The following is a 27,795-nucleotide window of genomic DNA, read 5'->3' on the forward strand; positions in this document are numbered from 1 at the left end:
TAAAGAAATAGCAAAGGTTGAGTGCGAAGGGCATTCACTCGTAAAATTTGTAGCCAAAACCAAATGTCAGCCCAAAGCTGATTGAGAGGCTGACGAAAAACGCCGACCACGTGTCCATTCTGTTTTCAGCCTTGGTTCCATAAGCGTCTTCACACTTCACACTTATTGTGTCTCTCTTGACCTTTTTATGGAATAAATCAACAATCACACTGTCTCATACGTGTTAGCATCGTGATAACATTCATGTCATAACAGAATTGGATAATTAGAAATGGTTACGTTAGAATGTCACTGAATGACGGCTAAGGTTTTTTACTTTCCTTATCCTATAGAAAGGAAAGTAATGTAATCGGGTCAAATTTTCGATTGTCAGTTTTTAGTGCCAAAACACGTTTTGAGGTCCCTAGAGGTTCGAGCGACTTTGGCTGAAATCTAAAGGCCCGCAAAATTGCGAACTCTTTTTGAGCTTTTACGAAGTTTTGGCTTTAAATAGCGGCCAAACTGTAATAGCTTTCTATTTTTTAAAAATATTTTTTTTTTCAATAGGTAGAGTTAAAAAACACGTTTAGAAAACACATCCTCATGGACAAACAAGGCATTGACGTCAATCCGGCATTTAACAATGAGGGGCTTGGCATTTTCCTTATTAGCTTCACAATATGGAAGGACAATTCCCCTTCACTTTTACGAGTTTATGACACTGTGTCCATTAGAGGAAATTTAATCTACAATGTATGGTCAATTGGGACAATTGGTCACTAATAGGTCTGGTTATATGCTTTTCACACTAGTCGTGAATTAGTAATAGTTTCTTAACCCATAAGAGCTGAACTTTTTTTCTCGTTGGATCTTGCTGAAATTTGACCGTTACTGAGTAAATATGTCAAATATTAATAGTGAAAATAGTAGGAAATTTTGTTTTCTAATAGACAGATCTCCGATGCACTCTGACATGGAGCAACTGAGATATTAGCGAAAAAGAGAGAAGGGTTTGGTCAAGTTTGGTGTGACTTTAATGTAGGCCTCGGCTCTCATGGGTTAAAGGTCGGGGTTTGGTCAAGTTTGGTGTGACTTTAATGTAGGCCTCGGCTCTCATGGGTTAAAGGTCGATATTGTCGTACAACATACTGTCCGACATTTCAAAAAAGAGTGTGGAGAAAAAAGTTGACGCTTTTTGAATTAGTAAAAAATAGGCTATGGTAACTTTTTATATTTGCGATTGCTAAAGTGAGGCCCATTTTACTGGGAACATAAGTAAATCAAAACACATGTTGCCAACATAGGATACAAATCAATAATTCTTATACCTACATCTAAACCTTGAATTCTGAACCACATACCTAGACAGTACTAGGCAAAACCCTTTGTCATATTTATCGCCACAAAAGGCCATCGGCTTACCAATATTCTCATTGACAGATAGACACAACAAATATAAGAGCGAAAGAGGAGTGCACCGATATATAGTGAAGGTAGGGGGGGGGGAGAGAGACCAAATGTGCAGGGGAAGAAGAGGGATAATGACCTAAATGATAAAAGGGGAAGAGGAAGAGTATCAAAACAGTGTCAACGAAAGATAGTTATAGCGTTACAAAATACAAAAGGTTACTTCATAAAGAATACAATATGTACATTGAAAACTTTTAAAGTGGGGAAGGACTTTACTTCTGTCCTCATAGAAGGACTTATCCAAACCTGGTCGACCTATATATCAAATTAAAGGTCTTTTTATCAGGAACAAGCAGTCTTCGTGCTGAGAAAATTGGATAATGTCTCGAAAAGAATGAATAAGGGACGAGGTAGCTTTCGTATCACGTCCTTTTTTAGAAAAAATGAGGTAACATTGATTGGGGTATTATTTTTTCGTGTCTCCGAATACGAAATTCTAAATTGAATACACATCAAATTCGTACAAATTTACCTCAACCGTGGTTAGAATGGTAAAAAAATAGACAAGGGATTTTCCCTTAAAAAAAAAAAAAAAAAAAAAAAAAAATCCGCCTGGCCGGGAATCGAACCTAGACGTGCTACCTACCAAGCTACATAACTAGGCTAGCTTGGTGGCGTTTTTAGTTTTACAGCTTCTAATTTTGTCCGGCCCGGGCGGAAATCGAACCCGCGACCTGGTGCTTACGAAGCAAACGCGCTACCCTCCAAGCAGTCCCAGCTAACAGGGCTGGCTCACACAGGTACTTCGTAGATTCGCAGAAGCTTAACTCACACTTTAGGGCTGTCTCGCCCCTACACCTAACCCTCAGATTGGGCTTTTTGTGTATACGCAGGTACTTACCCAGCGGTAATTCCCATTCTTGATGGCGAGGACATAATGGCGTCAAAGCTGGGATAGATATTATCAGGCAGCGGTCCCACCTGTTTGACCTGAGCGTAGGTTTTGTCCAGGGCCTCAATACGGTCATAGTGCAGGGCCGGACCTCCTGGTTTCTTATCAGGGACGGATAGCTTCCGTTTGGACTCTTGCTGTTTCTGAAGCAACTGCTGGTGTTGAAGCTCCTTGTCCCTCTTTTCCTATGGGAATAAGTTGGAGGGAATGTAAAAAAACAGTTGTAAGTAAGTATAATTATAGTACCTTTTTTTCCAGCATACATCTCGATAACGCGAGTATAATGTGTCCCCACCCCCTCTCCTTTTTTAAACTACATATAATAGAAAACCGCTTTTTTAGGAAATCATTGAAAAATAGAAAGTAAAAACTGAGTGACCAAAGAGTGGAAAAGCAACGTGAAAAGTGCATTTTGAAATTCATTGGTTAGGTAATATTCACCCTCTGCCGTTTTTTTACCTTTTTTTCAAAGAATCACCCAGCTCTTAAAAACGGCGGAGATAGCAAGTGAAAGTTCCCAATAGGATCTCCAACACTTAGTTGGTATCCAAATGGGTGACGTGGACAATCGCGTAGTATATACTGACTTCTCCCGGCCCCACTTAGGCTGGGTGAATAGTTTGTCGTTATTAGCAGTTATACTTTATATCTGCATCTCAGGTTTCATGATTTTATTTAGTATGGCAGCTAAGGTAACACCTCCACTAACCTTTTCTATTAGGTAAGCCTCATGTTCTGCCTGATATTTTTCTCGAAGTCGTACTTTGATCTCTTCTGCTTTTCGGCAGACTTCATCTCGTTTCTTTTTAATCTCCTTCTTTTCAGCTGGTGGAACACTCTTGTACTCTGGATGGTTGGGGAGTTTATCCACGAACATTCTGCAAAGGTGTGAAATATGAGAAAATGTGACAGCGCCGTGGCGTGGCTTTGATGTCAAGTAGGATTATTCAGTATTAACATTTTTACATTATACGTTTTTTGGGTAGTCATTAAAACCTCGAAACTCTGTTTCGTGTTAATATAGGCCGGGCGGCGCTTCGAGCTCTTGACGTTTGCACGCCTCCCGGCACGCTTGATAATTAATACCCAAGAAACGAGACTTACAAAAAGGGAATCCTCAGTCCTACGTTGACAGTCTATATCTAAATAAATAACTTGTGATTATATTACACTTAATTGGACCAATGGCCCCAATTTAAATGAGATTTCTTTACTAGATTCATAATGCCTAAAAATTCAAGATTACACATTGAATTTACCACTTAACTAGAACTCCATAACTCCAACATTGTCAAATTATTATTTCTACATTCTCTACACCTACCTCTGTTATCTACAGATTGCCATGTGACTAACATTCTTACAAGTACTTCTCATTTTGCGCGTCTGCCTTATTTTGTTAGCGCGAGGTCGCGGGTTCCATTCCGGGCCGGAGCGAAATTCATCCTATCATGTCCTTTTTAGTCCGTCCTTCCTTTATTAAATTACAATAGTAATAATAAAAGGTATAGGGACGGACTATTGTATTCGCTTCGGTGTCTGGTGAGATTTCTTTACTAGATTCATAATGCCTAAAAATTCGAGATTACACATTGAATTTACCACTTAACTAGAACTCCATAACTCCAACACTGTCAAATTATTATTTCTACATTCTCTACACCTACCTCTGTTATCTACAGATTGCCATGTTACTAACATTCTTACAAGTACTTCTCATACTTACATCAAGTATTTCATATAGTACTGATAGCATTTGTCGTATTCCCCTGATTCATAATAGCTATCAGCTTGTCTCAGCAATTCCAGGCCACCTCTGAAATATCTGGAAATGTAGAGAAATATTTGTTATGTAAAAATCAATTAAAGCATAAATGAAACAGATTCGAGTACTTAACTGTGCTACTTCTACAGTCTAAAAAAAATCTACTGTTAAGTAGTACTTATTTACCTTTATGCTAAATTTTATGAACCACTAACCTGCAAATCTGAAGTTCACTGTACTCTAACTAGGTAGGTATTATACTACTGACAACATTACTGAGGTTGGGCACATTTATCATTATAAATAGTTTTATTTATTTCAAGGCAGTGGTCTGATTGGTTGAATACCTTTTATGGGCAAAACTACAAAGATTACAAAAAGAAAATTTAGCATTCCAGGTAGGTGCTTCTTATTTGATTAGGTACTAAAAAAAAAGTAGGTAGGTATCTTAAGTCACTTTGTAAAAGTTACTACTAAGTACCTACTTATTACTTATAAAATTGCTGAGCAAAAAAAAAAAAAAGTGCAAGTACACATTGAAGATCCAAGTGCTATCCCTCTTTGTTTTAAATCTTCATAAAACCCCTCTTTTGATGGTGACATTTATTTTGTTACCCCCTGTATCTTTGGTTCAAATTGAACCACAGGATGGCAAAAATTACAAAAACTGCTCCATGTTATAACGTTCAATAGACTTGAAGTAATTATCTTGAACGGCCATGAAATAGCAGGGTTTTGAATGTAGAAAACCATAGGGAAAAAGGATATATTTGAAGTGGGGAAAATTTTCGGCTTGACATAGCTTTGTGATACGGGACAGAGGGTTAGAAAAAATACCCAACACTCCCACACTATCCTTGCCTAAGTTACCACTCCAATGCAAAACTGTAGAAACAATATCCTATCTCACCTCGTCCGAGCTCATCTCAACCCGGTACATAACCACACCCTGAGATGCTAAATTCACTTTAATTTGTTTTATTTCTAGATTCTATACACCTTTTTGAATTCAAAATAAACATAAAACTCATTTTGAATATTATTTTAATTGTCTATCTACATTTTTTCAACAACAAAAGTAAGTACCTATTTGGTATTTGTACAAATCAAAAACATTTTTCGTTTATTTTCAAGAGGAAAAATTAAATAAAATCATACAAAATAAAATACAAACAGAAAAACATAAAATATCTTTAGTTAAAAATCATTGAAATTAATAATAATAATCTCACTCTTATCCAGAATAGTTCACAGGATAGACAAGCATAAAATGTCAATTGAACTCCTTGTAAAAAAAAAGAGAGAAAAAAGTAGATTAAAGTAGGTGGTATTTCGCCCTTTGATTACTATTTTATCTTTTACTAGAAATTAAAACTAATTAATTCTAAATAAGAAGGTACTTACTCTAAAATATACCTCCACGTTATCAGTCCGACATAGCTCACAATGGAAACGACAGCGAAACAAATCGCCAGAATTCCCACCCAACCCGGGTCAAACTTCAAGTTGTCAATATCTTCAGTCTCCACATGTACAGCCTCTTCAGACAAGCCATCAGTCGTACAGTTGCTACTGTCACTGCAATTGCTGCTCTTCAACTCCTCATTGTCAACCACAATGTCGAATTCGACTTTAATGTTAGTCACGTTGTAATAGATCTTTTTTTTTCAATACCTAGTTGTTTTATTTCAACATGCTACACAAATGGTCTAACTTTAGGAAGAAATACATAAAATGTATTTTTTTTTTTTTTTTCAATACCTAGTTGTTTTATTTCAACATGCTAAACACATGGTTTTGCTGCTGAACTTGTAAATAAACACCTAAATAAAAATATATATATATTTTTTTTGGACCGATTGCAATACTTTCATTACTTGCAGGTATAGCTCGCTATACTGTAGTGATAGAAAGTAAAATATCATCATGCTAGAAAAAAAGTTATACCAACACGGATTCAAACCTAGCATCTTCAAGCAGATATTTAGATTATTTACACCCATATTTATGAACAAAATGCTGGCTCTTAAGTTCGTGCTAAGCATAGTCTCAAGGCATTTGATTGGTCAATTTTGACTCGCTATAGAATAGAATATACCTTGTTTATATTACCAGCATAGGACTGAAAAGTCCCTTTACTCTCGCAGTCTAAACAAGGTATACTGTAGTAATAGAAAGTAAAATATCATCATGCTGGAAAAAAGTTATACCACCACGGATTCAAACCTAGCATCTTCAAGCAGATATTTAGTCTATTCTGCCACTGAGGCAGGCCGGAAGGTTAAAATAAGTGTGCAATACTCACATGAATCCAACCTAAGGTTATCAGGTTATATTTGTCCTGACAGGCGAATATCTCCTCCTCATGATGCGTTATACAGGAATCTGCAGTCCCCGCCTGTTTGGGTATCAGGAGGTGAGTTATGTGAAGTTGCCACTGAGGCAGGCCGGAAGGTTAAAACAAGTGTGCAATACTCACATGAATCCATCCTAAGGTTATCAGGTTATATTTGTCCTGACAGGCGAAGATCTCCTCCTCATGATGCGTTATACAGGAATCTGCAGTCCCCGCCTGTTTGGGTATCAGGAGGTGAGTTATGTGAAGTTCACTTTGCACCTAGACGTGGGGGTGAGAAGAGGAAGCATTGTTATGAAATATGCCATACAGAAGAACAAATACGTGTTAACATCGTGATAACATTCATGTCATAACAGAATTGGATAATTAGAAATGGTTACGTTAGAATGTCACTGAATGACGGCTAAGGTTTTTTACTTTCCTTATCCTATAGAAAGGAAAGTAATGTAATCGGGTCAAATTTTCGATTGTCAGTTTTTAGTGCCAAAACAAATGTTAAGTTCACTTTGCACCTGGACGTGGGGGTGAGAAGAGGAAGCATTGTTATGAAATATGCCATACAGAAGAACAATATCATAATAACAGACCCAATCAGACCCATAGTTTAAAATGTCTGGCTGAGGGATTGTCTGGCTAGGGGACTTTAAACAGGGAGGATACCTGTTTGGGTATTAGGAGGTGAGTAATGTGAAGTTCACTTTGCACCTAAATGTGGGGGGGGGGCGAGGAAGAGAAGAGGAAGCAAGGTTATGAAATGTCACACAGAAGAAAAATGTCGTAATAATAGATAGAAAAAGTCTGAAAATTAGTTTGAATAATAAAAAAAAAATTACAATTCGTCTAAAAAGAGATGATAAATTGTGAGTTTTTTTTTGGGGGGGGGGGACGAATTGTAAGACTTGACCAATAATTTGTTCCTAACTTCAACTCCTTTGTCAAAGAGAATTAATTCCCTTTATCAAAAAGAATTAATTCAAAATCAATTCTATTTAGTTAGGTATTCAAATAGTCACAAAATCATTTCAAATTTTCAACACCGCCTGGAATCGAATCCGGGGTCTCCCACGATCCTGGTAAACTCCTTACCAATCGTCCTGCAAGGATGCCACACGTCTCCACATTCATGTCCGTATTTCTCTGCGCCAGAACGAGGAAACTTGACAACAGCGCGGCCGGTATCACCACGGGTCTGAGGTGGTCTGTCAGTCCGTAGTCCTTGCTTTGAGTTGCGGGCACGGTCGGTTTTTTGGTTCGATCGAAGGAGGGCACGGAAGTGATGCTCGAAGCAGGGCTGTCTGGTTTGGCTCTGAAATGAAAACACTCAAGTTAAGCACTGTTGAGCGTGGTGTGTACCTGGATGGAGGAAGCACTAAGCATTAGGTGTTGCTGTCCCTGAGGTATCTTTGAGATTTCCAAAGGCACCCTGATCCCTGATTGGCTCTGGCAGTTAACTTGTTAAAAAAGTAAAAATGAGTAGCTTCAGAGGGATTGCTCTTTGCTCTTTTGCTTTTTCGCAGGATTTTTTTTCTATTTGATTTTGATAAGATTTCAATTTTCAAAATTTGGTGCCAAATAGCCAAATTTGTTGTCGTCGCTCTTTTGCCGGCCCATGGTCCGAAAAAAAAAAAGATCTTCCTTTTTACGCGCTAAAATTCAAAATTTCAAAAACCGAAATAAGAGAAGGCAGGGTGGTGAAATTTTTTTTCTGGATTTCTGGAACTTCTGGAAGAGACTGGAAGTGGAAAACTGGAATAAACTGATAAAGAGAAATTCCAGACTTCCCAGAGACCCAGAAAGTAGAAGATAAACTGACCGATAAGAAAAATACATAATTATTGATTTCTTGCCAAACTGTGGTAAAGAAAGGTTTGAAAATCTGTTTGCAGCTGTATACCTTCCCTATGGGTATTTTTATTAGATGAATAAAAATTATTATCACTTAAAATTGTTAAAAATCCCTTAAAATCCCTAAATTCATTTTTATCCCAGTCAGACCTGAAAAATCCCTGAAAAGGGATAAAAATCCCACTGCGTCGGGATAAGATACAGTAAGAACACTATGCAGGGCACCTTACACCGCTACATGTATGAAAGGGTATTACTTGTTTTTTGTAGAAAAATAATAAATAAATAAAAATACAAATAAAAATAAATAAATAAACAAATAAAGTTTGGGGACCACTGCTTTATAATATATGTACCAACGCGAGGACTAATTTTGTTCAGTTTGCAGTCTATTTTTAACGCTTACTAACTTAATACAGCTATATTAGATATCCGTGTAGTTACAGTCTAAATCTCTAAACCTTTTAAATACTTACTGTTGTATTTATCCATCCGTGCTTGTGGTATTTAATATTTCACCTAAGTTCACAAAAAAAAAAAAAAGACTATCGTCCAAAGTTGGGCCTTAGCAAGGTTTTAACCCCTATTTTACGATGAACTCCCTACTTGGGTGTATTTTCATACACAAGCCCACTCCGAGGCTTATTTAGGTGTAGGAGAAACAGCCCTAGAGGATGGGTTAAGCTTCTAGGTGCATTTTCCTTTCAGAAAATTGCCGTGATCAGTGGCGGCATTACCAGAAAGCGAAAATTAAAGAAATTATAGAATTAGTCACGGAAGCTAGTAGTAATGTTATGATAGCCACAAAAATTATTTATTAATATTTTCTTAATAAATAATCTTCAGCTTCACCACAAATTCATGATTCGCATAAAATTCCCTACGCAAAAAGCACATCGATTCCCATGTAAAAAAATGGGTGACGTGGACAATCGCGTAGTATATACTGACTTCTCCCGGCCCCACTTAGGCTGGGTGAATAGTTTGTCGTTATTAGCAGTTATACTTTATATCTGCATCTCAGGTTTCATGATTTTATTTAGTATGGCAGCTAAGGTAACACCTCCACTAACCTTTTCTATTAGGTAAGCCTCATGTTCTGCCTGATATTTTTCTCGAAGTCGTACTTTGATCTCTTCTGCTTTTCGGCAGAATTTTACTTAAAAGTAGTGATTTTATTTAGTATGGCAGCTAAGGTAACACGTCCACTAACCTTTTCTATTAGGTAAGCCTCATGTTCTGCCTGATATTTTTCTCGAAGTCGTACTTTGATCTCTTCTGCTTTTCGGCAGACTTCGTCTCGTTTCTTTTTAATCTCCTTCTTTTCAGCTGGTGGAACACTCTTGTACTCTGGATGGTTGGGGAGTTTATCCACGAACATTCTGAAAAAGTGTGAAATATGAGAAAAAGTTACAGCTCCGCGGCGTGGCTTTGATGTCAAGTAGGATTATTCAGAATTCACATTTTTACATTATACGTTTTTTGGGTAGTAATTAAAACCTCGAAACTCTGTTTCGTGTTAATATAGGCCGGGCGGCGCTTCGAGCTCTTGACGTTTGCGCGCCTCCCGACACGCTTGATAGTAAAATTAATACCCAAAAAACGAGACTTTATTGAAACAGATTACAAAAAGGGAATCCTCAGTCCTACGTTGACAGTCTATATCTAAATAAATAACTTGTGATTATATTACACTTAATTGGACCAATGGGTGTATATAACATTATTATTCAATGTTGGCACACTCAAAAAAATATTAATAAAAAAAAAGCACAGGTGAAGTTATTTTGCGCGTCTGCCTTGTTAGCGCGAGGTCGCGGGTTCCATTCCGGGCCGGAGCGAAATTCATCCCATCACGTCCTTTTTAGTCCGCCCTTCCTTTATTAAATTACAATAGTAATAATAAAAGGTATAGGGACGGACTATTGTATTCGCTTCGGTGTCTGTCTGTGTCTGTCCTCCCGGAGTTTACAGGTTCGTGCCCCGTACATAAAACACATTGGATTGGTCGAGAGCTTATCAGCTGTTTCTCATGTCAATGACCTCAACAGTTGATTGGTAGTCCATCCTGGAATGTTCTGCGATCTGATGACAGAAAATCAAAACAGTGTCAACGAAAGATAATTATAGCGTTACAAAATACAAAAGGTTACTTCATAAAGAATACAATATGTACATTGAAAACTTTTAAAGTGGGGAAGGACTTTACTTCCACAGCACATTATGTACGTACATGGAGCCTTCTCAATACACACGACACGATTTTTTTCCGAACGACAAGTATGAACGGGCCTTAAGCCTCTGATTATTCTCAAGTATTTTGATGTCCAATTAGGTCAGTTTGTTTACAAAATGTGTTAGAATCGGTTACCAGTGTTACCACTTATTTACTAAAAACAAAATAAACAAAGTCATTATCGATCAAGAGTGTAGAAAAATAAATATCCTACCCACAGTGAGTGTCAAATGCTTTAAAACAGCGATTCCCAAACTGGGGGCCACGAAGGATTTCCAGGGGGGACGCCCCTTTGTTTGAAGGAAAATACAGGAATTGGTCCAACCACCAGGCGGTGTGATAGTGCCTGTACTGGCACTATACCATTGAAAATCCAAGATTGGCACATTCCCAACCATCAAAAGTCTAGCTTTTGGAAATCTAACACAAATCTATGTATTTCAATTTCTGGAAGGAAAATACTCGTTGAAAGAGCAAAAAAGTTTGAGGTTTGTTACGAAATAACTCCTTGAACAGTTTCGTTTTGAGTTAATGCACAGTTTAACAAACCACTATTTGGTGGTTAGGTTACAATGGCTGACAAGTGCTTTTACTTACCTACCTTTTTTTTTTAACCAAAGATAGCAACTTAATTACCTAGCTGAGTAAGTAGCTAGATTTAAGGAGATAGTTGGGTGATTTCTTTAGTACACTCTTAGTAAACGTACTGTACTTCTATGTTCTATGGTGAAATAATAGAAAGCTACTCACAGATAACAGCAAGATGACTCATCTTCAAAGCTTAGAGACAACAATTTTTTGTCTATCTGAAAATGAGATGAAGGGTAACTTACTAGTGAAAAAAATCTGCTTGTATGAATACTTATTTAAAGCCGGTGTAGCGCTGAAAAAGGGTAGTTGGTTTTAGTAAAACTAACTTGTTAAAAAGTAAAAATGAGCAGCTTCAGAGGGATTGCTCTTTTCTTTTTCGCAGGATTTTTTTTTCTATTTGATTTTTGATAAGATTTTAATTTTCAAAATTTGGTGCCAAATTTGTTGTCGTCGCTCTTTTGCCGGCCCATGGTCCGAAAAAAAAAGATCTCCCTTTTTACGCGCTAAAATTCAAAATTTCAAAAACCGAAATAAGAGGCAGGCTGGTGAATTTTTTTTCTGGAAGTGGAAAACTGGATTAAACTGATAAAGAGAAATTCCAGGCTTCCCAGAGACCCAGAAACCAGAAAGTAGAAGATAAACTGACCGATAAGAAGAAAAATACATAATTATTGATTTCTTGCCAAACTGTGGTAAAGAAAGGTTTGAAAATCTGTTTGCAGCTGTATATCTTCCCTATGGCCCCATACCAATAAGCATTCATTCCTAGCTCATCAAACTTAGGTATCAATCTTTTGCTAACAAAGGTAAGTTTCATTTAGCAGGCTATCTTGGGTGATAACTAGACAAGAGACCTCTTAGGTCAGGATAAAAAAGGATTGATATTATTTCTGTACTTTTATGGACTCTAGTTCACTGCACAGATATGCTGAACAAGTACCAAGATTTTTATAAGATTTTCATAATAGTAATGCTTTTCTTTTAAAAATTCCAGGTCAAAGAAAATGTTGAAAATATTCTTCAAAGGTGTTACAAAACACGAAACTTCTACACAGCAATTATAGCTATCTATTTTTTGTAGTAGTAACCCATCATTTAATTTTATTGTACAAACGATTCAACATTCTTGGCGGAAATCGAACTTACGACCTGGTGCTTACAAAGCAAACGCGCTACCCTCCAAGCAGTCCCAGCTAACAAGGCTGGCTCACACAGGTACTTCGTAGATTCGTAGAAGCTTAACTCACACTTTAGGGCTGTCTCGCCCCTACACCTAACCCTCAGATTGGGCTTTTTGTGTATACGCAGGTACTTACCCAGCGGTAATTCCCATTCTTGATGGCGAGGACATAATGGCGTCAAAGCTGGGATAGATATTATCAGGCAGCGGTCCCCGGGCGGAAATCGAACCCGCGACCTGGTGCTTACGAAGCAAACGCGCTACCCTCCAAGCAGTCCCAGCTAACAGGGCTGGCTCACACAGGTACTTCGTAGATTCGCAGAAGCTTAACTCACACTTTAGGGCTGTCTCGCCCCTACACCTAACCCTCAGATCGGGCTTTTTGTGTATATGCAGGTACTTACCCAGCGGTAATTCCCATTCTTGATGGCGAGGACATAATGGCGTCAAAGCTGGGATAGATATTATCAGGCAGCGGTCCCACCTGTTTGACCTGAGCGTAGGTTTTGTCCAGGGCCTCAATACGGTCATAGTGCAGGGCCGGACCTCCTGGTTTCTTATCAGGGACGGATAGCTTCCGTTTGGACTCTTGCTGTTTCTGAAGCAACTGCTGGTGTTGAAGCTCCTTGTCCCTCTTTTCCTATGGGAATAAGTTGGAGGGAATGTAAAAAAACAGTTGTAAGTAAGTATAATTATAGTACCTTTTTTTCCAGCATACATCTCGATAACGCGAGTATAATGTGTCCCCACCCCCTCTCCTTTTTTAAACTACATATAATAGATGTTGAAGCTCCTTGTCCCTCTTTTCCTATGGGAATAAGTTGGAGGGAATGTAAAAATACAGTTGTAAGTAAGTATATAGTACCTTTTTTTCCAGCATACATCTCGATAACGCGAGTATAATGTGTCCCCACCCCCTCTCCTTTTTTAAACTACATATAATAGAAAACCGCTTTTTTAGGAAATCATTGAAAAATAGAAAGTAAAAACTGAGTGACCAAAGAGTGGAAAAGCAACGTGAAAAGTGCATTTTGAAATTCATTGGTTAGGTAATATTCACCCTCTGCCGTTTTTTTACCTTTTTTTCCAAAGAATCACCCAGCTCTTAAAAACGGCGGAGATAGCAAGTGAAAGTTCCCAATAGGATCTCCAACACTTAGTTGGTATCCAAATGGGTGACGTGGACAATCGCGTAGTATATACTGACTTCTCCCGGCCCCACTTAGGCTGGGTGAATAGTTTGTCGTTATTAGCAGTTATACTTTATATCTGCATCTCAGGTTTCATGATTTTATTTAGTATGGCAGCTAAGGTAACACCTCCACTAACCTTTTCTATTAGGTAAGCCTCATGTTCTGCCTGATATTTTTCTCGAAGTCGTACTTTGATCTCTTCTGCTTTTCGGCAGACTTCATCTCGTTTCTTTTTAATCTCCTTCTTTTCAGCTGGTGGAACACTCTTGTACTCTGGATGGTTGGGGAGTTTATCCACGAACATTCTGAAAAGGTGTGAAATATGAGAAAATGTGACAGCGCCGTGGCGTGGCTTTGATGTCAAGTAGGATTATTCAGTATTAACATTTTTACATTATACGTTTTTTGGGTAGTCATTAAAACCTCGAAACTCTGTTTCGTGTTAATATAGGCCGGGCGGCGCTTCGAGCTCTTGACGTTTGCACGCCTCCCGGCACGCTTGATAATTAATACCCAAGAAACGAGACTTACAAAAAGGGAATCCTCAGTCCTACGTTGACAGTCTATATCTAAATAAATAACTTGTGATTATATTACACTTAATTGGACCAATGGCCCCAATTTAAATGAGATTTCTTTACTAGATTCATAATGCCTAAAAATTCAAGATTACACATTGAATTTACCACTTAACTAGAACTCCATAACTCCAACACTGTCAAATTATTATTTCTACATTCTCTACACCTACCTCTGTTATCTACAGATTGCCATGTTACTAACATTCTTACAAGTACTTCTCATACTTACATCAAGTATTTCATATAGTACTGATAGCATTTGTCGTATTCCCCTGATTCATAATAGCTATCAGCTTGTCTCAGCAATTCCAGGCCACCTCTGAAATATCTGGAAATGTAGAGAAATATTTGTTATGTAAAAATCAATTAAAGCATAAATGAAACAGATTCGAGTACTTAACTGTGCTACTTCTACAGTCTAAAAAAAATCTACTGTTAAGTAGTACTTATTTACCTTTATGCTAAATTTTATGAACCACTAACCTGCAAATCTGAAGTTCACTGTACTCTAACTAGGTAGGTATTATACTACTGACAACATTACTGAGGTTGGGCACATTTATCATTATAAATAGTTTTATTTATTTCAAGGCAGTGGTCTGATTGGTTGAATACCTTTTATGGGCAAAACTACAAAGATTACAAAAAGAAAATTTAGCATTCCAGGTAGGTGCTTCTTATTTGATTAGGTACTAAAAAAAAAGTAGGTAGGTATCTTAAGTCACTTTGTAAAAGTTACTACTAAGTACCTACTTATTACTTATAAAATTGCTGAGCAAAAAAAAAAAAAAGTGCAAGTACACATTGAAGATCCAAGTGCTATCCCTCTTTGTTTTAAATCTTCATAAAACCCCTCTTTTGATGGGGTATTTCCTTGGGGACTCTTTTAGACATAAAATACACATCATACCTACATAATAACCAAATCTGTAAAATTAAAAATTTTTAAAAAAAAAAAAAAAAAAAAAAAAAAAAAAAAAAAGTGCAAGTACACATTGAAGACCCAAGTGCTATCCCTCTATGGTTTAAATCTTCATAAAACCCCTCTTTTGATGGGGTATTTCCTTGGGGACTCTTTTAGACATAAAATACACATCATACATAATAACCAAATCTGTAAAAAAAAAAAAAATAGATGAAAGCATACAGACATACATACCTTCTAATTGGTGTATTGAGTTCAATGTTTATGTCTGGATTACTCAGCTTTTTCACTCTCTCGTCAGGGGGCATTGCCCTGATATCTGTGAAATTCATCGTTGACAACTCTGATCCTCTTTACAGTTCTATTGAAATCACGGTAGGAGAAACAAATCAATGAGTTAAATTTCCTGAAAATTAAGATGATAATTTTACATTTGATACATTTTTAAAAAGCTTCCTTCTCACTGCAGTCCAGTTTTAATTCGTTCAACATCAAGTCATGGTTAAGTTGTATTTTCCTTTAGGAAACAGACAATTTCTTATCTTCCGAGGCTTATTTCCCCTTGTTTGAAGGAAAATATAGGAATTGGTCCAACCACCAGGTGGTGTGGTAGTGCCTGTAGGTACTGGCACTATACTATTGAAAATCCAAGATTGCACATTCCCAACCATCAAAAGTCTAGCTTTTGGAAATCAAACACAAATCTATAATCTTATCCGACTTGAGTTTCATCCATCTCCATGGACTTTTTCATAACTTTATAACCTAGGATGTCTAATATAAACAAATTTAATAATAACCTAATCATTCTGGAAGGAAAATACACATTTGAAAGAGCAAAAAAAGTTTGAGGTTTGTTACAAAATAACTCCTTGAACAGTTTTGTTTTGAGTTAATCCACAGTTTAACAAACCACATTCGACACTTGACGTCGGCCTTGCGGGTTTCGAACGGAGTCACGATTCTGGAGTCTAGAAAATGAGAATCGGGGGAAAAAAATGTTTGAAGGAGCAGAAGGCCAAGAGCTAAAATTATCTATGTATGGTTTCAAAAAGGGCAACAAAAAGGCTTATTTTGTTATGAAATGTTGATTTGACTTGTCAAACTATGAAAATCTCACTGAAATTGAAGATTCACTTTTCCCATAAAAGGGAGAAATGAGTCCCCTTGATAAAAAGAAAGGGGTTCAATATAACCCCTAAAGATGCATAAGGCCTGGGTTCATGAGTGTTTGTTAACGCCTGAGAATGTGGAGACTGTTCAAGGATTGTCTCCAAGCATTCTCAAAAAATAACATGAGATTGTAGACCTTGGGGTTAGTGAATGGCCTTAAACATCTTGTTATTCTACCTTGCACATCATTATCACACTTGGGCAGGACTTGATTATTGCACAGGTACTTCTTCACATCTTCAACAGTGTCCACCTTGATTTTGTTTGCCTTGTAAAGGATGTCCATAAAGTAGGAGAAACAAATCGATGCGTTAAATTTCCTGAAAATTAAGATGATAATTTTATATTTGATAAATTTTTAAAAAGCTTCCTTCTCACTGCAGTCCAGTTTTAATTCGTTCAATATCAAGTCATGGTTAAGTTGTATTTTCCGTTAGGAAACAGACAATTTCTTATCTTCCGAGGCTTATTTCCCTTTGTTTGAAGGAAAATACAGGAATTGGTCCAACCACCAGGCGGTGTGATAGTGCCTGTACTGGCACTATACCATTGAAAATCCAAGATTGGCACATTCCCAACCATCAAAAGTCTAGCTTTTGGAAATCAAACACCAATCTATGTATTTCAATTTCTGGAAGGAAAATACTCGTTGAAAGAGCAAAAAAAGTTTGAGGTTTGTTACAAAATAACTCCTTGAACAGTTTTGTTTTGAGTTAATCCACAGTTTAACAAACCACTATTTGGTGGTTAGGTTACAATGGCTGACAAGTGCTTTTACTTACCTACCTTTTTTTTAACCAAAGATAGCAACTTAATTACCTAGCTGAGTAGGTAGCTACAGATTTAAGGAGATAGTTGGGTGATTTATTTAGTACACTCTTAGTAAACGTACTGTACTTCTATGTTCTATGGTGAAATAATAGAAAGCTACTCACAGATAACAGCAAGATGACTCGTTAATAATAATAATAATAATAATCTCACTCTTATCCAGAATAGTTCACAGGATAGACAAGCATAAAATGTCAATTGGACTCCTTGTAAAAAAAAGAGAGAGAAAAGTAGATTAAAGTAGGTGGTATTTCGCCCTTTGATTACTATTTTATCTTTTACTAGAAATTAAAACTAATTAATTCTAAATAATAGGTACATTTTAACACAAACTTAAATGATTACTAGCTTAAAATCAAATGTTGATTGCAAGCAATAACTAGAGAAAATTTACTACTTCATTCCATGATTTACTTGTGATTATTATAAACATGATGATTTAGTGTGTGCTTTTTCTACATTTGGATATGTAAAACTGGGGCAAGTAATAACTGTCATTTCTTGAGGTCAGTGCTCTTTAGTGATTTGAAGAGCACAATATTAGAGTATGATAATTATTATTAGTACTTCAACGGTTATTTTTTATTATTATTATTTATTTCTTTTCATCTTTTTTAACTAATATTACTTAATTTATGAATGTGGGTTTGGACCTAAAAGTTTCATGAGTTGAATGTATCAGTCTTAGACAAGAAAACCAAGTTTGTATCGGGTTCCATGATCTTGTAGGTAAGGTACACTGCTATTCGAAATTAACGAATGCTATTGAACATTGAATTGAACTTGGAGGCATTATTTTTGATCTCCTTCTTCTTCGACTTGACCTTCTCAAATATCTTCCAGAGTCTGAGAGTTTCATCTGCACCAGCAGAGAGCACCGTTGTTTCATCAGGAGACATGGCCAAGTTAAGAACTCTAGCAGAGTGACCGTCTCAAATATCTTCCAAAGTCTGAGAGTTTCATCTGCACCAGCAGAGAGCACCGTTGTTTCATCAGGAGACATGGCCAAGTTAAGAACTCTAGCAGAGTGACCGTCCAATGGCTGACAAGTGCTTTTACTTACCTACCTTTTTTAACCAAAGATAGCAACTTAATTACCTAGCTGAGTAAGTAGCTACAGATTTAAGGAGATAGTTGGGTGATTTCTTTAGTACACTCTTAGTAAACGTACTGTACTTCTATGTTCTATGGTTAAATAATAGAAAGCTACTCACAGATAACAGCAAGATGACTCATCTTCAAAGCTTAGAGACAACAATTTTTTGTCTATCTGAAAATGAGATGAAGGGTAACTTACTAGTGAAAAAAATCTGCTTGTATGAATACTTATTTAAAGCCGGTGTAGCGCTGATAAAGGGTAGTTGGTTTTAGTAAAACTAACTTGTTAAAAAGTAAAAATGAGCAGCTTCAGAGGGATTGCTCTTTTGCTTTTTCGCAGGATTTTTTTTTCTATTTGATTTTGATTTTTGATAAGATTTTAATTTTCAAAATTTGGTGCCTTGTTGTCGTCGCTCTTTTGCCGGCCCATGGTCCGAAAAAAAAAGATCTTCCTTTTTACGCGCTAAAATTCAAAATTTCAAAAACCGAAATAAGAGCAGGCAGAGTGGTGAATTTTTTTTCTGGAAGTGGAAAACTGGAATAAACTGATAAAGAGAAATTCCAGGCTTCCCAGAGACCCAGAAAGTAGAAGATAAACTGACCGATAAGAAGAAAAATACATAATTATTGATTTCTTGCCAAACTGTGGTAAAGAAAGGTTTGAAAATCTGTTTGCAGCTGTATACCTTCCCTATGGCCCCATACCAATAAGCATTCATTCCTAGCTCATCTATCTTAGGTATCAATCTGTTGCTAACAAAGGTAAGTTTTATTTAACAGGCTATCTTGGGTGATAACTAGACAAGAGACCTCTTAGGTCAGGATAAAAAAGGATTGATATTATTTCTGTACTTTTATGGACTCATCTTCCCTATGGCCCCATACCAATAAGCATTCATTCCTAGCTCATCAAACTTAGGTATCAATCTTTTGCTAACAAAGGTAAGTTTCATTTAGCAGGCTATCTTGGGTGATAACTAGACAAGAGACCTCTTAGGTCAGGATAAAAAAGGATTGATATTATTTCTGTACTTTTATGGACTCTAGTTCACTGCACAGATATGCTGAACAAGTACCAAGATTTTTACAAGATTTTCATAATAGTAATGCTTTTCTTTTAAAAATTCCAGGTCAAAGAAAATGTTGAAAATATTCTTCAAAGGTGTTACAAAACACAGACTCTAGTTCACTGCACAGATATGCTGAACAAGTACCAAGATTTTTACAAGATTTTCATAATAGTAGTGCTTTTCTTTTAAAAATTCCAGGTCAAAGAAAATGTTGAAAATATTCTTCAAAGGTGTTACAAAACACGGTCACTTCAGGAACAACCACCTAATGAAAACATGTCTCTCCAGACGCAATTTCCTCTCAAGTGCATATGAGTTGGAATCTGAATTCAATTCCAGACTGAACAATAAGATTTTAAAGCAAGTCAATCCGTCAAATATGTATTTGGAGCTGGACCAGCAATATAATCGGCACAAGAAACTCCATGCTATTGACGTAGACTTGTATGTGAACAGTATCTCAAATGATGCGTACACAGAAGAATTGGAAGATATTTTGTATAAATTCAGACTGACACCTTCAACTGTGGATACTATGGATTCCACACAACATGCGGTCATAAGATTGTATTTGAAATTGAACAAAACCCAAGAGTTGCTAGAGATACTGGATGATCGACTTAACTATGGTGTTTTCCCAGGTGAGATAATCATTATTACAACCTGTGCAGCCATGCACCTAAGTAGTATTCTCAAATTAACAGAATACCTAACATATGAAAAAATTAACATTACCAATGAAAATGGGAGAGCAGTGGATAACATAAAATCAAGCCACACAGAAGTTCATGTAATGTCATAAGAAGTCCAAGTTTGCTAGGGTTTTTATAATTAGGGACATTAACTTTGTTTTGACGTGTCTTGTTCATAATTCAGTCATGTTAGCTTCATTAATAGAAAGTAAATTAATAGGAAACTTGGAACTTCGGAAAAAATTCAAAGGCAGAACAGAACACAAAAATCTCAAATTTTGGAGTTTTAACTTCAACGGCAACGGCCATCAAATTTGAAAAAATGAAAAATAAACAAAGAAGAACAAAGAGGTTTTGCTTTTACGAAGCAAAACCTCTTTGGTAAGTGGGTGACACACGACGCGATGTGTTGCCGGCCAAGCAGGAAGCCTGACGCGACGGCAACAAACTGCTCATTAGTAAAGCAGGGGTTTCCAAATATACTTGTTCGACGCGACACGGGCACGTGTGCGGGTAGCAGGGCCTCATAAAATCGGCTTCTATTCTATTTTGTTCCTAATAATCCTAATCTTCCAAAAAGTCTACTTTAGGTAGGCTGCAGGCAAATCAAAATCCAGAAATATTTACTTAGCTTCCTATTTCTGGGAATTACGGATAGGTAGGTATACCTAACGTCAGCAAATATCTAGGCACAGGATAAATAGGTAATAAGTACCTAGGTAGGTGCCGTACCTAGGTACAAAAAAAAACTCGAAAGTTTTGGTTCGCAGTATGCAGATTTACAGCTTTATTATAAAGTACCTACAAAAGGAACAGACATAAAATAGACATTATCCTGTAGGAATTTCATTAGGTATTATATAGGTTCTATTACCTAGTATTGGAGTCCATGCAATAGGTAGATGTAGGTACCTATGTACGAATGAACCTGTCTAAGTATACGAAGTGCCGGTTCTATAGAGCTATAGACTATAGGTTCGTATTAAATGTTTGTTAACTGCTGAGATGCTCGAAGACTGCCCGGCACTGTCTCCGAGAGTTAGCCGTCTACGCTTCTAATGTGAGTCGGGCCTTAAGAACAAGCTCAGAGTCCTCAACATCAGAAGGCGCTTTGGGTACCAACGTCAGACGGTGGCGCTTTCGTACAGGCACCATTTCTGAAGCTGGGGGACCTCGACATTATATCGAGGGTAGGTATCACAGTAGTTGTACACTGTACAGATACATTGGCTGGCTGGCCTAAGAACAGGCTCAGAGTCCTCAGCATCTTGGGGTATCACCGTCAGAAGGTGGCGCTCCCTTACAGGCGCCATTTCCGAAGCTCGGGACCTCGACATTATTATTGAGAGTATCACAGTAGTTGTTCAGACGAATCTCCTGCATTTCTAGTCACAACTGTTCGCTGCGGACTTCGAACGGAAGAATGTCGGGAGCAGAATCGTAATATTCCGCCTCGTCGTTCACCAGAAGCTGCCGGGTTCCGTACCTCTTCCTGAAACGAGAAAACCAAATCAGGAAGTTAGGAACATTCACGATAATCATCAGGATGAGCTGTGATTATGACCTGCTGAAGACTTTCCCTGAAAGCAAAAAAGTGAAAATCCGAAATGGGAGCAAAGATCGAGAAATCAGGATCAGCTATGATTACCTATGACCTGGGGCCTGGGGTGGACTTCCCTGATAGGAAAAACTGAAAATCCGAAATATCTCTATGGCCGGTCACTCGCTATCAGGTAGACCTGACTGGCGGACCTGTTCAGGCGTGCTTGTCAGGTCTACCTGATAGTGAGTGGCTGGCCTAAGGAAATATGGGATGAAAGTATTCTTGTGATGGGTACACTACCGATGCATCCTAAAACGGACAGCATTAAGCGATTAAGCAGAAAAGAACCATCCATAAAGGGCCTTGCGGATTGTATGAATTTTATTGCTTTATGGATGGTTCTTTTCTGCTTCATGCTGTCCAAATATGCTTGCCTGTGGACAGGACAACCGAATAAGGTAATAGGGTATTATAGGTACTTACTCTAAAATATACCTCCACGTTATCAGTCCAACGTAGCTCACTATGGAAACGACAGCGAAACAAATCGCCAGAATTCCCACCCAACCCGGGTCAAACTTCAAATTGTCAATGTCTTCAGTCTCCACATGTACTGCCTCTTCAGACAAGCCATCAGTCGTGCAGTTGCTACTGTCACTGCAATTGCTGCTCTTCAACTCCTGAGGTACATTTTAACACAAACTTAAATGATTACTAGCTTAAAATCAAATGTTGATTGCAAGAGAAAATTTACTACTTCATTCCATGATTTACTTGGGATTATTATAAAAATGATGATTTAGTGTGTGCTTTTTCTACATTTGGATATGTAAAACTGGGGCAAGTAATAACTGTCATTTCTTGAGGTGTCACGTTGTAGATCTCTTCATACAGGTTGTTGATCATGCACAGGATCTCGGTAGGGTCTGTCTTGTTCTGTACCTGAAAACAACAGGAGTATGTACTTAAAAACTTTTAACTTAAAAAAAAAAAAAAAATCTATTTTAACTGTAGAGTAGAACCTCGATTATTTCAACTCTCCATTAGTTCAACTCCAAAATCCATTGTTTTTTTTTCTATCTTTCAAAGGATATCCTATCTTATCAGTCGAAAAGATTATAGAAAGTGATAATTTCAACCACCCCCGGTCCCAATTAGTTGAAATAATCGAGGTTCTACTGTACTTAAAAAGGAACAAATGATTACTTGCGAGATTACTCTTTATAGAAAACAATAAACATTTTTATTTACCATCTCGTGTATAAGCTCGGCCAAGTATACTTTGGACGAGAGGAGTTTGTTCTTCAACGTAATATTCTGCTCTTCAATGTCACTATAAGTGGTCTTATTAGCCGTGCTCATTCCTCGTATCCAGTGGTCTAGACTGTTCTTGAGATCATTCGTGAGGTTGACCGCTGCCATTCCGCTAGTTAGCATGTTGTGGCTATTGTTTCTCTCGACACTTTGGTTGATGAGGTCCATAAGGACGGCTATTTTCTTGCGGATAGTGACGAGATTGTGTTCAGTCATGGAGGCGAGGTTGTACTCCGGGTTGCTGGGGAAGTTGTCGGCTGCGTGAGTGTCAGGACTGGGGGCGTCCACGGGTTTGTTGCCCTCGACGGAAACCACGATGGCGCCTGGAAACACGAGGAGAGACATTGTGAGGACATGGGGATGCGGAAAAATCAACCACATGTGCCGCACCCCAAGGAACGCTATAGATAGACCGCCAGACCGAAAATCTAGCAAACATTAAAGCGCAAGAATGTATTTTGCTACAGGAGCAGGATTGTCAGGAAGGCATTATAACATTACCTATTAGATACAGCTTTTTATGAAACCCCTGGTGAAAAGAGTTGTGGTCTCAGTTGCTTCTGTAGTGGCACGGTACCTATACTCGTCATTCAGCTGTTCGGGCTGAGTATGACCAAATTGTATTAGAAAACATCAAGATTTTTACAGAATCCACTCATGAATTCATTATAAACCTTGATCTCTTTGTAGGTATCCTTTTGTCTTAATTACCCACCTAGGTTATCTAGATACCCATTTATTATTTTTATAAGTTGGTGTTGCCTTAATAATCTTAATATATCCATCCAATGAGGGCAATAGCTTACCTGGTCCAGTTTTCTCAGGAAACACCTCTGGCACCTCAGCAGATTTACTCCCCTGGGGTGTACCTGTCGGTGTAGCACCACCCGGACTAACCATCACTACTTTGCCCAACGCTTGTGTTTTTTCCGTGTTCACCTTGTCTTTAACTTTGTGTTTGGAATACACAGGGGCCATCGTGGTCGTTTCCCGTTTGGACAGACGCATATGCTCCTCGACCAAATGCATGATGGACCCTTGTTTGGAGCCCTGCTTGAGGATCTGCCGACAAGAAGATTCCAACCCTGAAAAGACAAAAAGACTGACGAAACCGAAGCGAATACAATAGCCCGTCCACTATACCTTTTATTATTAATTAAGGATGAACGGGCTAAAAATAGGAGCAGAAGAAAAAGAAAGCGAAAGAAGGAAATTATTCGTTGTGAGCAATTTTTGTATGAACGCCTGGTATCTTTCAAGGTATGCAATGTGCACGTAATAAAAGATGAATTAAATTTCTTATCAGAAGTACCTACTTCCTACCCAACTGTCACAAATCAGGAAGTTAGGAACAGGACAAAAACCGGTTGGGTGGAAGAGCTCACTAGGTGAGAATCCTGCCATTAAAGCCTTAAAAAAAATAATAATAATTAGGATGAGCTATGATTATGACCTAATGAAGACTTTTCCTGAAAGCAAAAAAGTGAAAATCCGAAATGGGATCAAAGATCGAGAAATCAGATACGAAAAACTGAAAATCCGAAATATCCATAAGGCCGGTCACTCGCTATCAGGTAGACCTGACTGGCGGACCTGTTCTGGCGTGCTTGTCAGGTCTACCTGATAGTGAGTGGCCGGCCTAAGGAAATATGGGATGAAAGTATTCTTGTGATGGGTACAGTACCGATGCATCCTATAACGGACAGCATTAGGCAGAAAAGAACCATCTATAAAGGGCCTTGCGGATTGTATGAATTGCTTTATGGATGGTTCTTTTCTGCTTCATGCTGTCCAAATATGCTTGCCTGTGGACAGGACAACCAAATAAGGTAATAGGGTATAGGTACTTACTCTAAAATATACCTCCACGTTATCAGTCCAACGTAGCTCACTATGGAAATGACAGCGAAACAAATCGCCAGAATGCCCACCCAACCCGGGTCAAACTTCAAATTGTCAATATCTTCAGTCTCCACATGTACTGCCTCTTCAGACAAGCCATCAGTCGTGCAGTTGCTACTGTCACTGCAATTGCTGCTCTTCAACTCCTAGTTCATAGGTCGTCGCGACAAATTTCAAGATCAGAGCTGGTAAAAAGACCTTTAATTTGATTTATAGGTCGACTAGGTTTGGATAAGTCCTTCTATGGGGACAGAGTGACAGACGACACCGAAGCGAATACAATAGCCCGTCCACTGTACCTTTTATTATTAATAAAGGATGGAGGGGCTAAAAATAGGAAGAGAAGAAAAAGAAAGCGAAAGAAGAGGATTATTCGTTGTGAGCATTTTTTGTATGAACGCCTGGTATCTTTCAAGGTATGCAATGTGCACGTAATAAAAAGATGAATTTAATTTCTTATCAGAAGTACCTACCTACTTCCTACCCGACTGAGGCCCGGCGCACATTGAGACACAGCTACGCAGCACAGTCACGCAGCACAGCAAAGCAGTTTTTGTAAACCATTGGATTCAATACTACCGCGCACATTACGACGCAGTGCACTCGCACGTGCCACTTGCCTGTGTCACTCGCCTGCCTCACTTGTGGAAGCGACACAGAATCTGCGTGCAGTTTTTTTCTAGGCGCGCAGTTTATTTTGATCTTCTTTGTTTTGGGAGTTGATTTTTTTGCATTTCCCTTGAAAATCCTATTATTTGAGTGAATTGAAAATGGAGAACATTGAAGAGAAGTTGATAGCATTAGTGCAAGTTAAAACTGTTCTGTACGACACCTCTGATACAGACTATATGAGAACCAGATACAAGCAACAGATCTGGGATGAGATCAGGAAACACCTCTGGCACCTCAGCAGATTTACTCCCCTGGGGTGTACCTGTCGGTGCAGCACCACCCGGACTAACCATCACTACTTTGCCCAACGCTTGTGTTTTTTCCGTGTTCACCTTGTCTTTAACTTTGTGTTTGGAATACACAGGGGCCATCGTGGTCGTTTCCCGTTTGGACAGACGCATATGCTCCTCGACCAAATGCATGATGGACCCTTGTTTGGAGCCCTGCTTGAGGATCTGCCGACAAGAAGATTCCAACCCTGAAAAGACAAAAAGACTGACGAAACCGAAGCGAATACAATAGCCCGTCCACTATACCTTTTATTATTAATTAAGGATGAACGGGCTAAAAATAGGAGCAGAAGAAAAAGAAAGCGAAAGAAGGAAATTATTCGTTGTGAGCAATTTTTGTATGAACGCCTGGTATCTTTCAAGGTATGCAATGTGCACGTAATAAAAGATGAATTAAATTTCTTATCAGAAGTACCTACTTCCTACCCAACTGTCTTAATTTTGATTCTAGTTAGTAGGTAACTGGATTAGGAGGTGATTTTATTTCAGATAGATAGGTACCGACCTATTCATTTACATGATCAATTCAGCAGAAGGAAATTTTTAACATTAGTAATAATATAAAATAATTATATTAAATAAAAAAAAAAAAAAAAAAACGAGGACCTAATAACTAACTACCTCCCTATGGACCTATCTGTAAGTACCTACTAAGACGAAGGCCAAATGTTAATGAACTCAATGGAAAAAATGTAGTAGCTCTGAGCTTCGGGTCCTACATAGGTACTTTCTCTCTTGCAAATTGCAAATTCTTTCTTTCTTGATTGCCAAGAATCGAGAAATTACATCTCTCAGCTGATAACCTGGTACTTGGTTCTGGTAACCTGATGGGTTTTCAAGGTCAACCACATGGTTTAAATATTCTTATAAACAAATTGTTATACGATGTACCTAGTATTGACTATCCAACTATCTTTTGGACTGAGAAGTTGGTTCGAAATGTTATCGAGGAGATTCCTGGAGTACCTGAAAGTTCCATTGAGGATTCAGTCCTTGAATTAAAATAAGTCCAGATTATTGGTTTTCACTGGTCAATAACTCTTTCCCCGATAATTCACGCTGTCAACAATTACAAAAAAACCTACTCATTACGCTGTTAATGATTCCCAGAAACCGCTGATCCGATATTGCCCTTGACTGATGGCTGTTCTACATTTACCTATATTGATAACAGTTCTATATTCCTTGATTGATGTCAGTTTTACATTTCCCTTGATTGATGACAGTTCTATATTTACCTTGATTGATAACAGTTTGTCAGCAATCATTTTTTTGAAGAGGTTTGATAGAGGGAAGAGTAACTGCCAAGGTCTTATAGGTAGTTCCGAAATCCAAGAGAGAAAATACAGGAAGGAAAGAAATCGAAGAGAGGAGTGACAGTTCTATATTTACCTTGACTGATGACAGTTTATTTCCCTTGATTGATGACAGTTCTATTACCTTGATTGATGGCGGTTCTATCCCGACTGGTGACACTGTCGGGACGCAGTATCCGTCCCGTCTGATCGTTGATGACATCCGGGCTCTGGTTGGCCTGGTTGTACTTCTTGCAGATCTGGTACAAATCGGTAATGTTCATGTGGAGAGGGACGGTTTTGACTGTATCACTGTCGTCATCATTGAAGACATCCCATAGGTCTGTCCTTTTGTGATCGCTCTGGTCGGGGGTCAGCAGAATTTGTTTTGATGAGATGTCATCTGAAAGCACACCCCAATACTACGAGTTTATACACAGTTACCGGCGTGGCGCTACTCACAAACTCACATCTATGTATGTTGTAGATTCATAACATGGGGAATGGGCAAGAAAAGACAAAATCCTTCCGATTTTCACCGAGGGAGAGAAAGATAGATAAAGTGCCACAGGTCTCCGAGACTTATAGGTTGGAAGAACTCTATTATTAGATTATTTCCTATGATTTAGGGTGTTCAAACGCTGCAAGTAGTACTTTTGAGAGTTGAGCTTCCGGATAAAGATATGTATTAGAGTTCCTGAACCCACAGTCTCGCGATTGGGCTTCCCGACAGTTTTTTTCTCAGTTTTGGTGCTGGATCAACACCTGAAAGTATCCGTTGACATAAATTATACCTATTTGGAATCGAAAATGATTACATACAATGTTTTTTACTTTGGGAATCGAACCCGCGGCCTCTGCATGGCAAGCGCATTACCACTGGATTAGCCGTGCTCCTA

The 27,795-nt window shown here is 38.1% G+C and overlaps 4 protein-coding genes and 2 long non-coding RNA genes across 6 annotated transcripts; 2 read left to right on the top strand and 4 right to left on the bottom strand.

The window, feature by feature from the left end:
• Positions 1-2,290: 2,290 nt before the first annotated feature.
• Positions 2,291-18,468, bottom strand: LOC103519592 (STAM-binding protein-like; the record flags this gene model as incomplete). The annotated part of the gene is made up of 12 exons (XM_026831045.1): positions 18,235-18,468; positions 15,251-15,422; positions 14,321-14,419; positions 13,647-13,815; positions 12,722-12,957; positions 7,552-7,771; positions 6,586-6,723; positions 6,412-6,543; positions 5,511-5,707; positions 4,068-4,166; positions 3,051-3,219; positions 2,291-2,526 (listed from the first exon to the last, which is right to left on the bottom strand). Coding segments are annotated over exons 2-12 (1,793 nt in total), but the record flags the coding sequence as incomplete, so codon positions are not given.
• LOC113471694 lies at positions 11,668-12,178 on the top strand. The gene is made up of 2 exons (XR_003394293.1): positions 11,668-11,943; positions 12,132-12,178. It is a non-coding gene; the product is annotated as an uncharacterized LOC113471694 (long non-coding RNA).
• A 512-nt stretch (positions 18,469-18,980) lies between the features above and the next one.
• Positions 18,981-19,990, top strand: LOC103519593. Its single transcript, XM_017448247.2, has 2 exons — positions 18,981-19,060; positions 19,387-19,990. The coding sequence occupies exon 2, from the start codon at positions 19,397-19,399 to the stop codon at positions 19,988-19,990; it is 594 nt and encodes a 197-aa protein (XP_017303736.1). The 5' UTR covers positions 18,981-19,060; positions 19,387-19,396.
• Positions 19,991-20,637: 647 nt separating this feature from the next.
• Positions 20,638-22,102, bottom strand: LOC113471693. The gene is made up of 2 exons (XR_003394292.1): positions 21,907-22,102; positions 20,638-21,372 (listed from the first exon to the last, which is right to left on the bottom strand). It is a non-coding gene; the product is annotated as an uncharacterized LOC113471693 (long non-coding RNA).
• Positions 22,103-22,206: 104 nt separating this feature from the next.
• LOC113471695 lies at positions 22,207-23,842 on the bottom strand. Its single transcript, XM_026831047.1, has 3 exons — positions 23,544-23,842; positions 22,663-23,060; positions 22,207-22,365 (listed from the first exon to the last, which is right to left on the bottom strand). The coding sequence occupies exons 1-3, from the start codon at positions 23,764-23,766 to the stop codon at positions 22,207-22,209; spliced, it is 780 nt and encodes a 259-aa protein (XP_026686848.1). The 5' UTR covers positions 23,767-23,842.
• A 603-nt stretch (positions 23,843-24,445) lies between these two features.
• LOC113471696 lies at positions 24,446-27,314 on the bottom strand. Its single transcript, XM_026831048.1, has 4 exons — positions 27,042-27,314; positions 25,485-25,789; positions 24,589-24,785; positions 24,446-24,542 (listed from the first exon to the last, which is right to left on the bottom strand). Exons 1-4 carry the CDS (start codon positions 27,178-27,180, stop codon positions 24,446-24,448), a joined length of 738 nt encoding a protein of 245 aa, XP_026686849.1. The 5' UTR covers positions 27,181-27,314.
• Between the last annotated feature and the right edge of the window lie 481 nt (positions 27,315-27,795).

Source organism: Diaphorina citri, unplaced genomic scaffold, assembly GCF_000475195.1.
Source record: "Diaphorina citri unplaced genomic scaffold, Diaci psyllid genome assembly version 1.1 scaffold2825, whole genome shotgun sequence".
Classification (NCBI taxonomy): Eukaryota; Metazoa; Arthropoda; class Insecta; order Hemiptera; family Psyllidae; genus Diaphorina; species Diaphorina citri.

Bases quoted from the DNA above. Each gene is read 5' to 3' on its own strand.
- LOC103519593 (XM_017448247.2), top strand. From the start codon at position 19,397: ATGTTGAAAATATTCTTCAAAGGTGTTACAAAACACGGTCACTTCAGG.
- LOC113471695 (XM_026831047.1), bottom strand. From the start codon at position 23,766: ATGCATTTGGTCGAGGAGCATATGCGTCTGTCCAAACGGGAAACGACC. The intron at 23,061-23,543 runs GTAAGCTATTGC...TCGTGTTTCCAG, and splicing joins TCCTGAGAAAACTGGACCAG to GCGCCATCGTGGTTTCCGTC. The intron at 22,366-22,662 runs GTTTATTGTTTT...TGTTGTTTTCAG, and splicing joins ACGAGATGGTAAATAAAAAT to GTACAGAACAAGACAGACCC.
- LOC113471696 (XM_026831048.1), bottom strand. From the start codon at position 27,180: ATGAACATTACCGATTTGTACCAGATCTGCAAGAAGTACAACCAGGCC. The intron at 24,786-25,484 runs GTCTGTATCAGA...CCTATGAACTAG, and splicing joins TTGTATCTGGTTCTCATATA to GAGTTGAAGAGCAGCAATTG. The intron at 24,543-24,588 runs GTAAGTACCTAT...TCCTGTCCACAG, and splicing joins ACGTGGAGGTATATTTTAGA to GCAAGCATATTTGGACAGCA.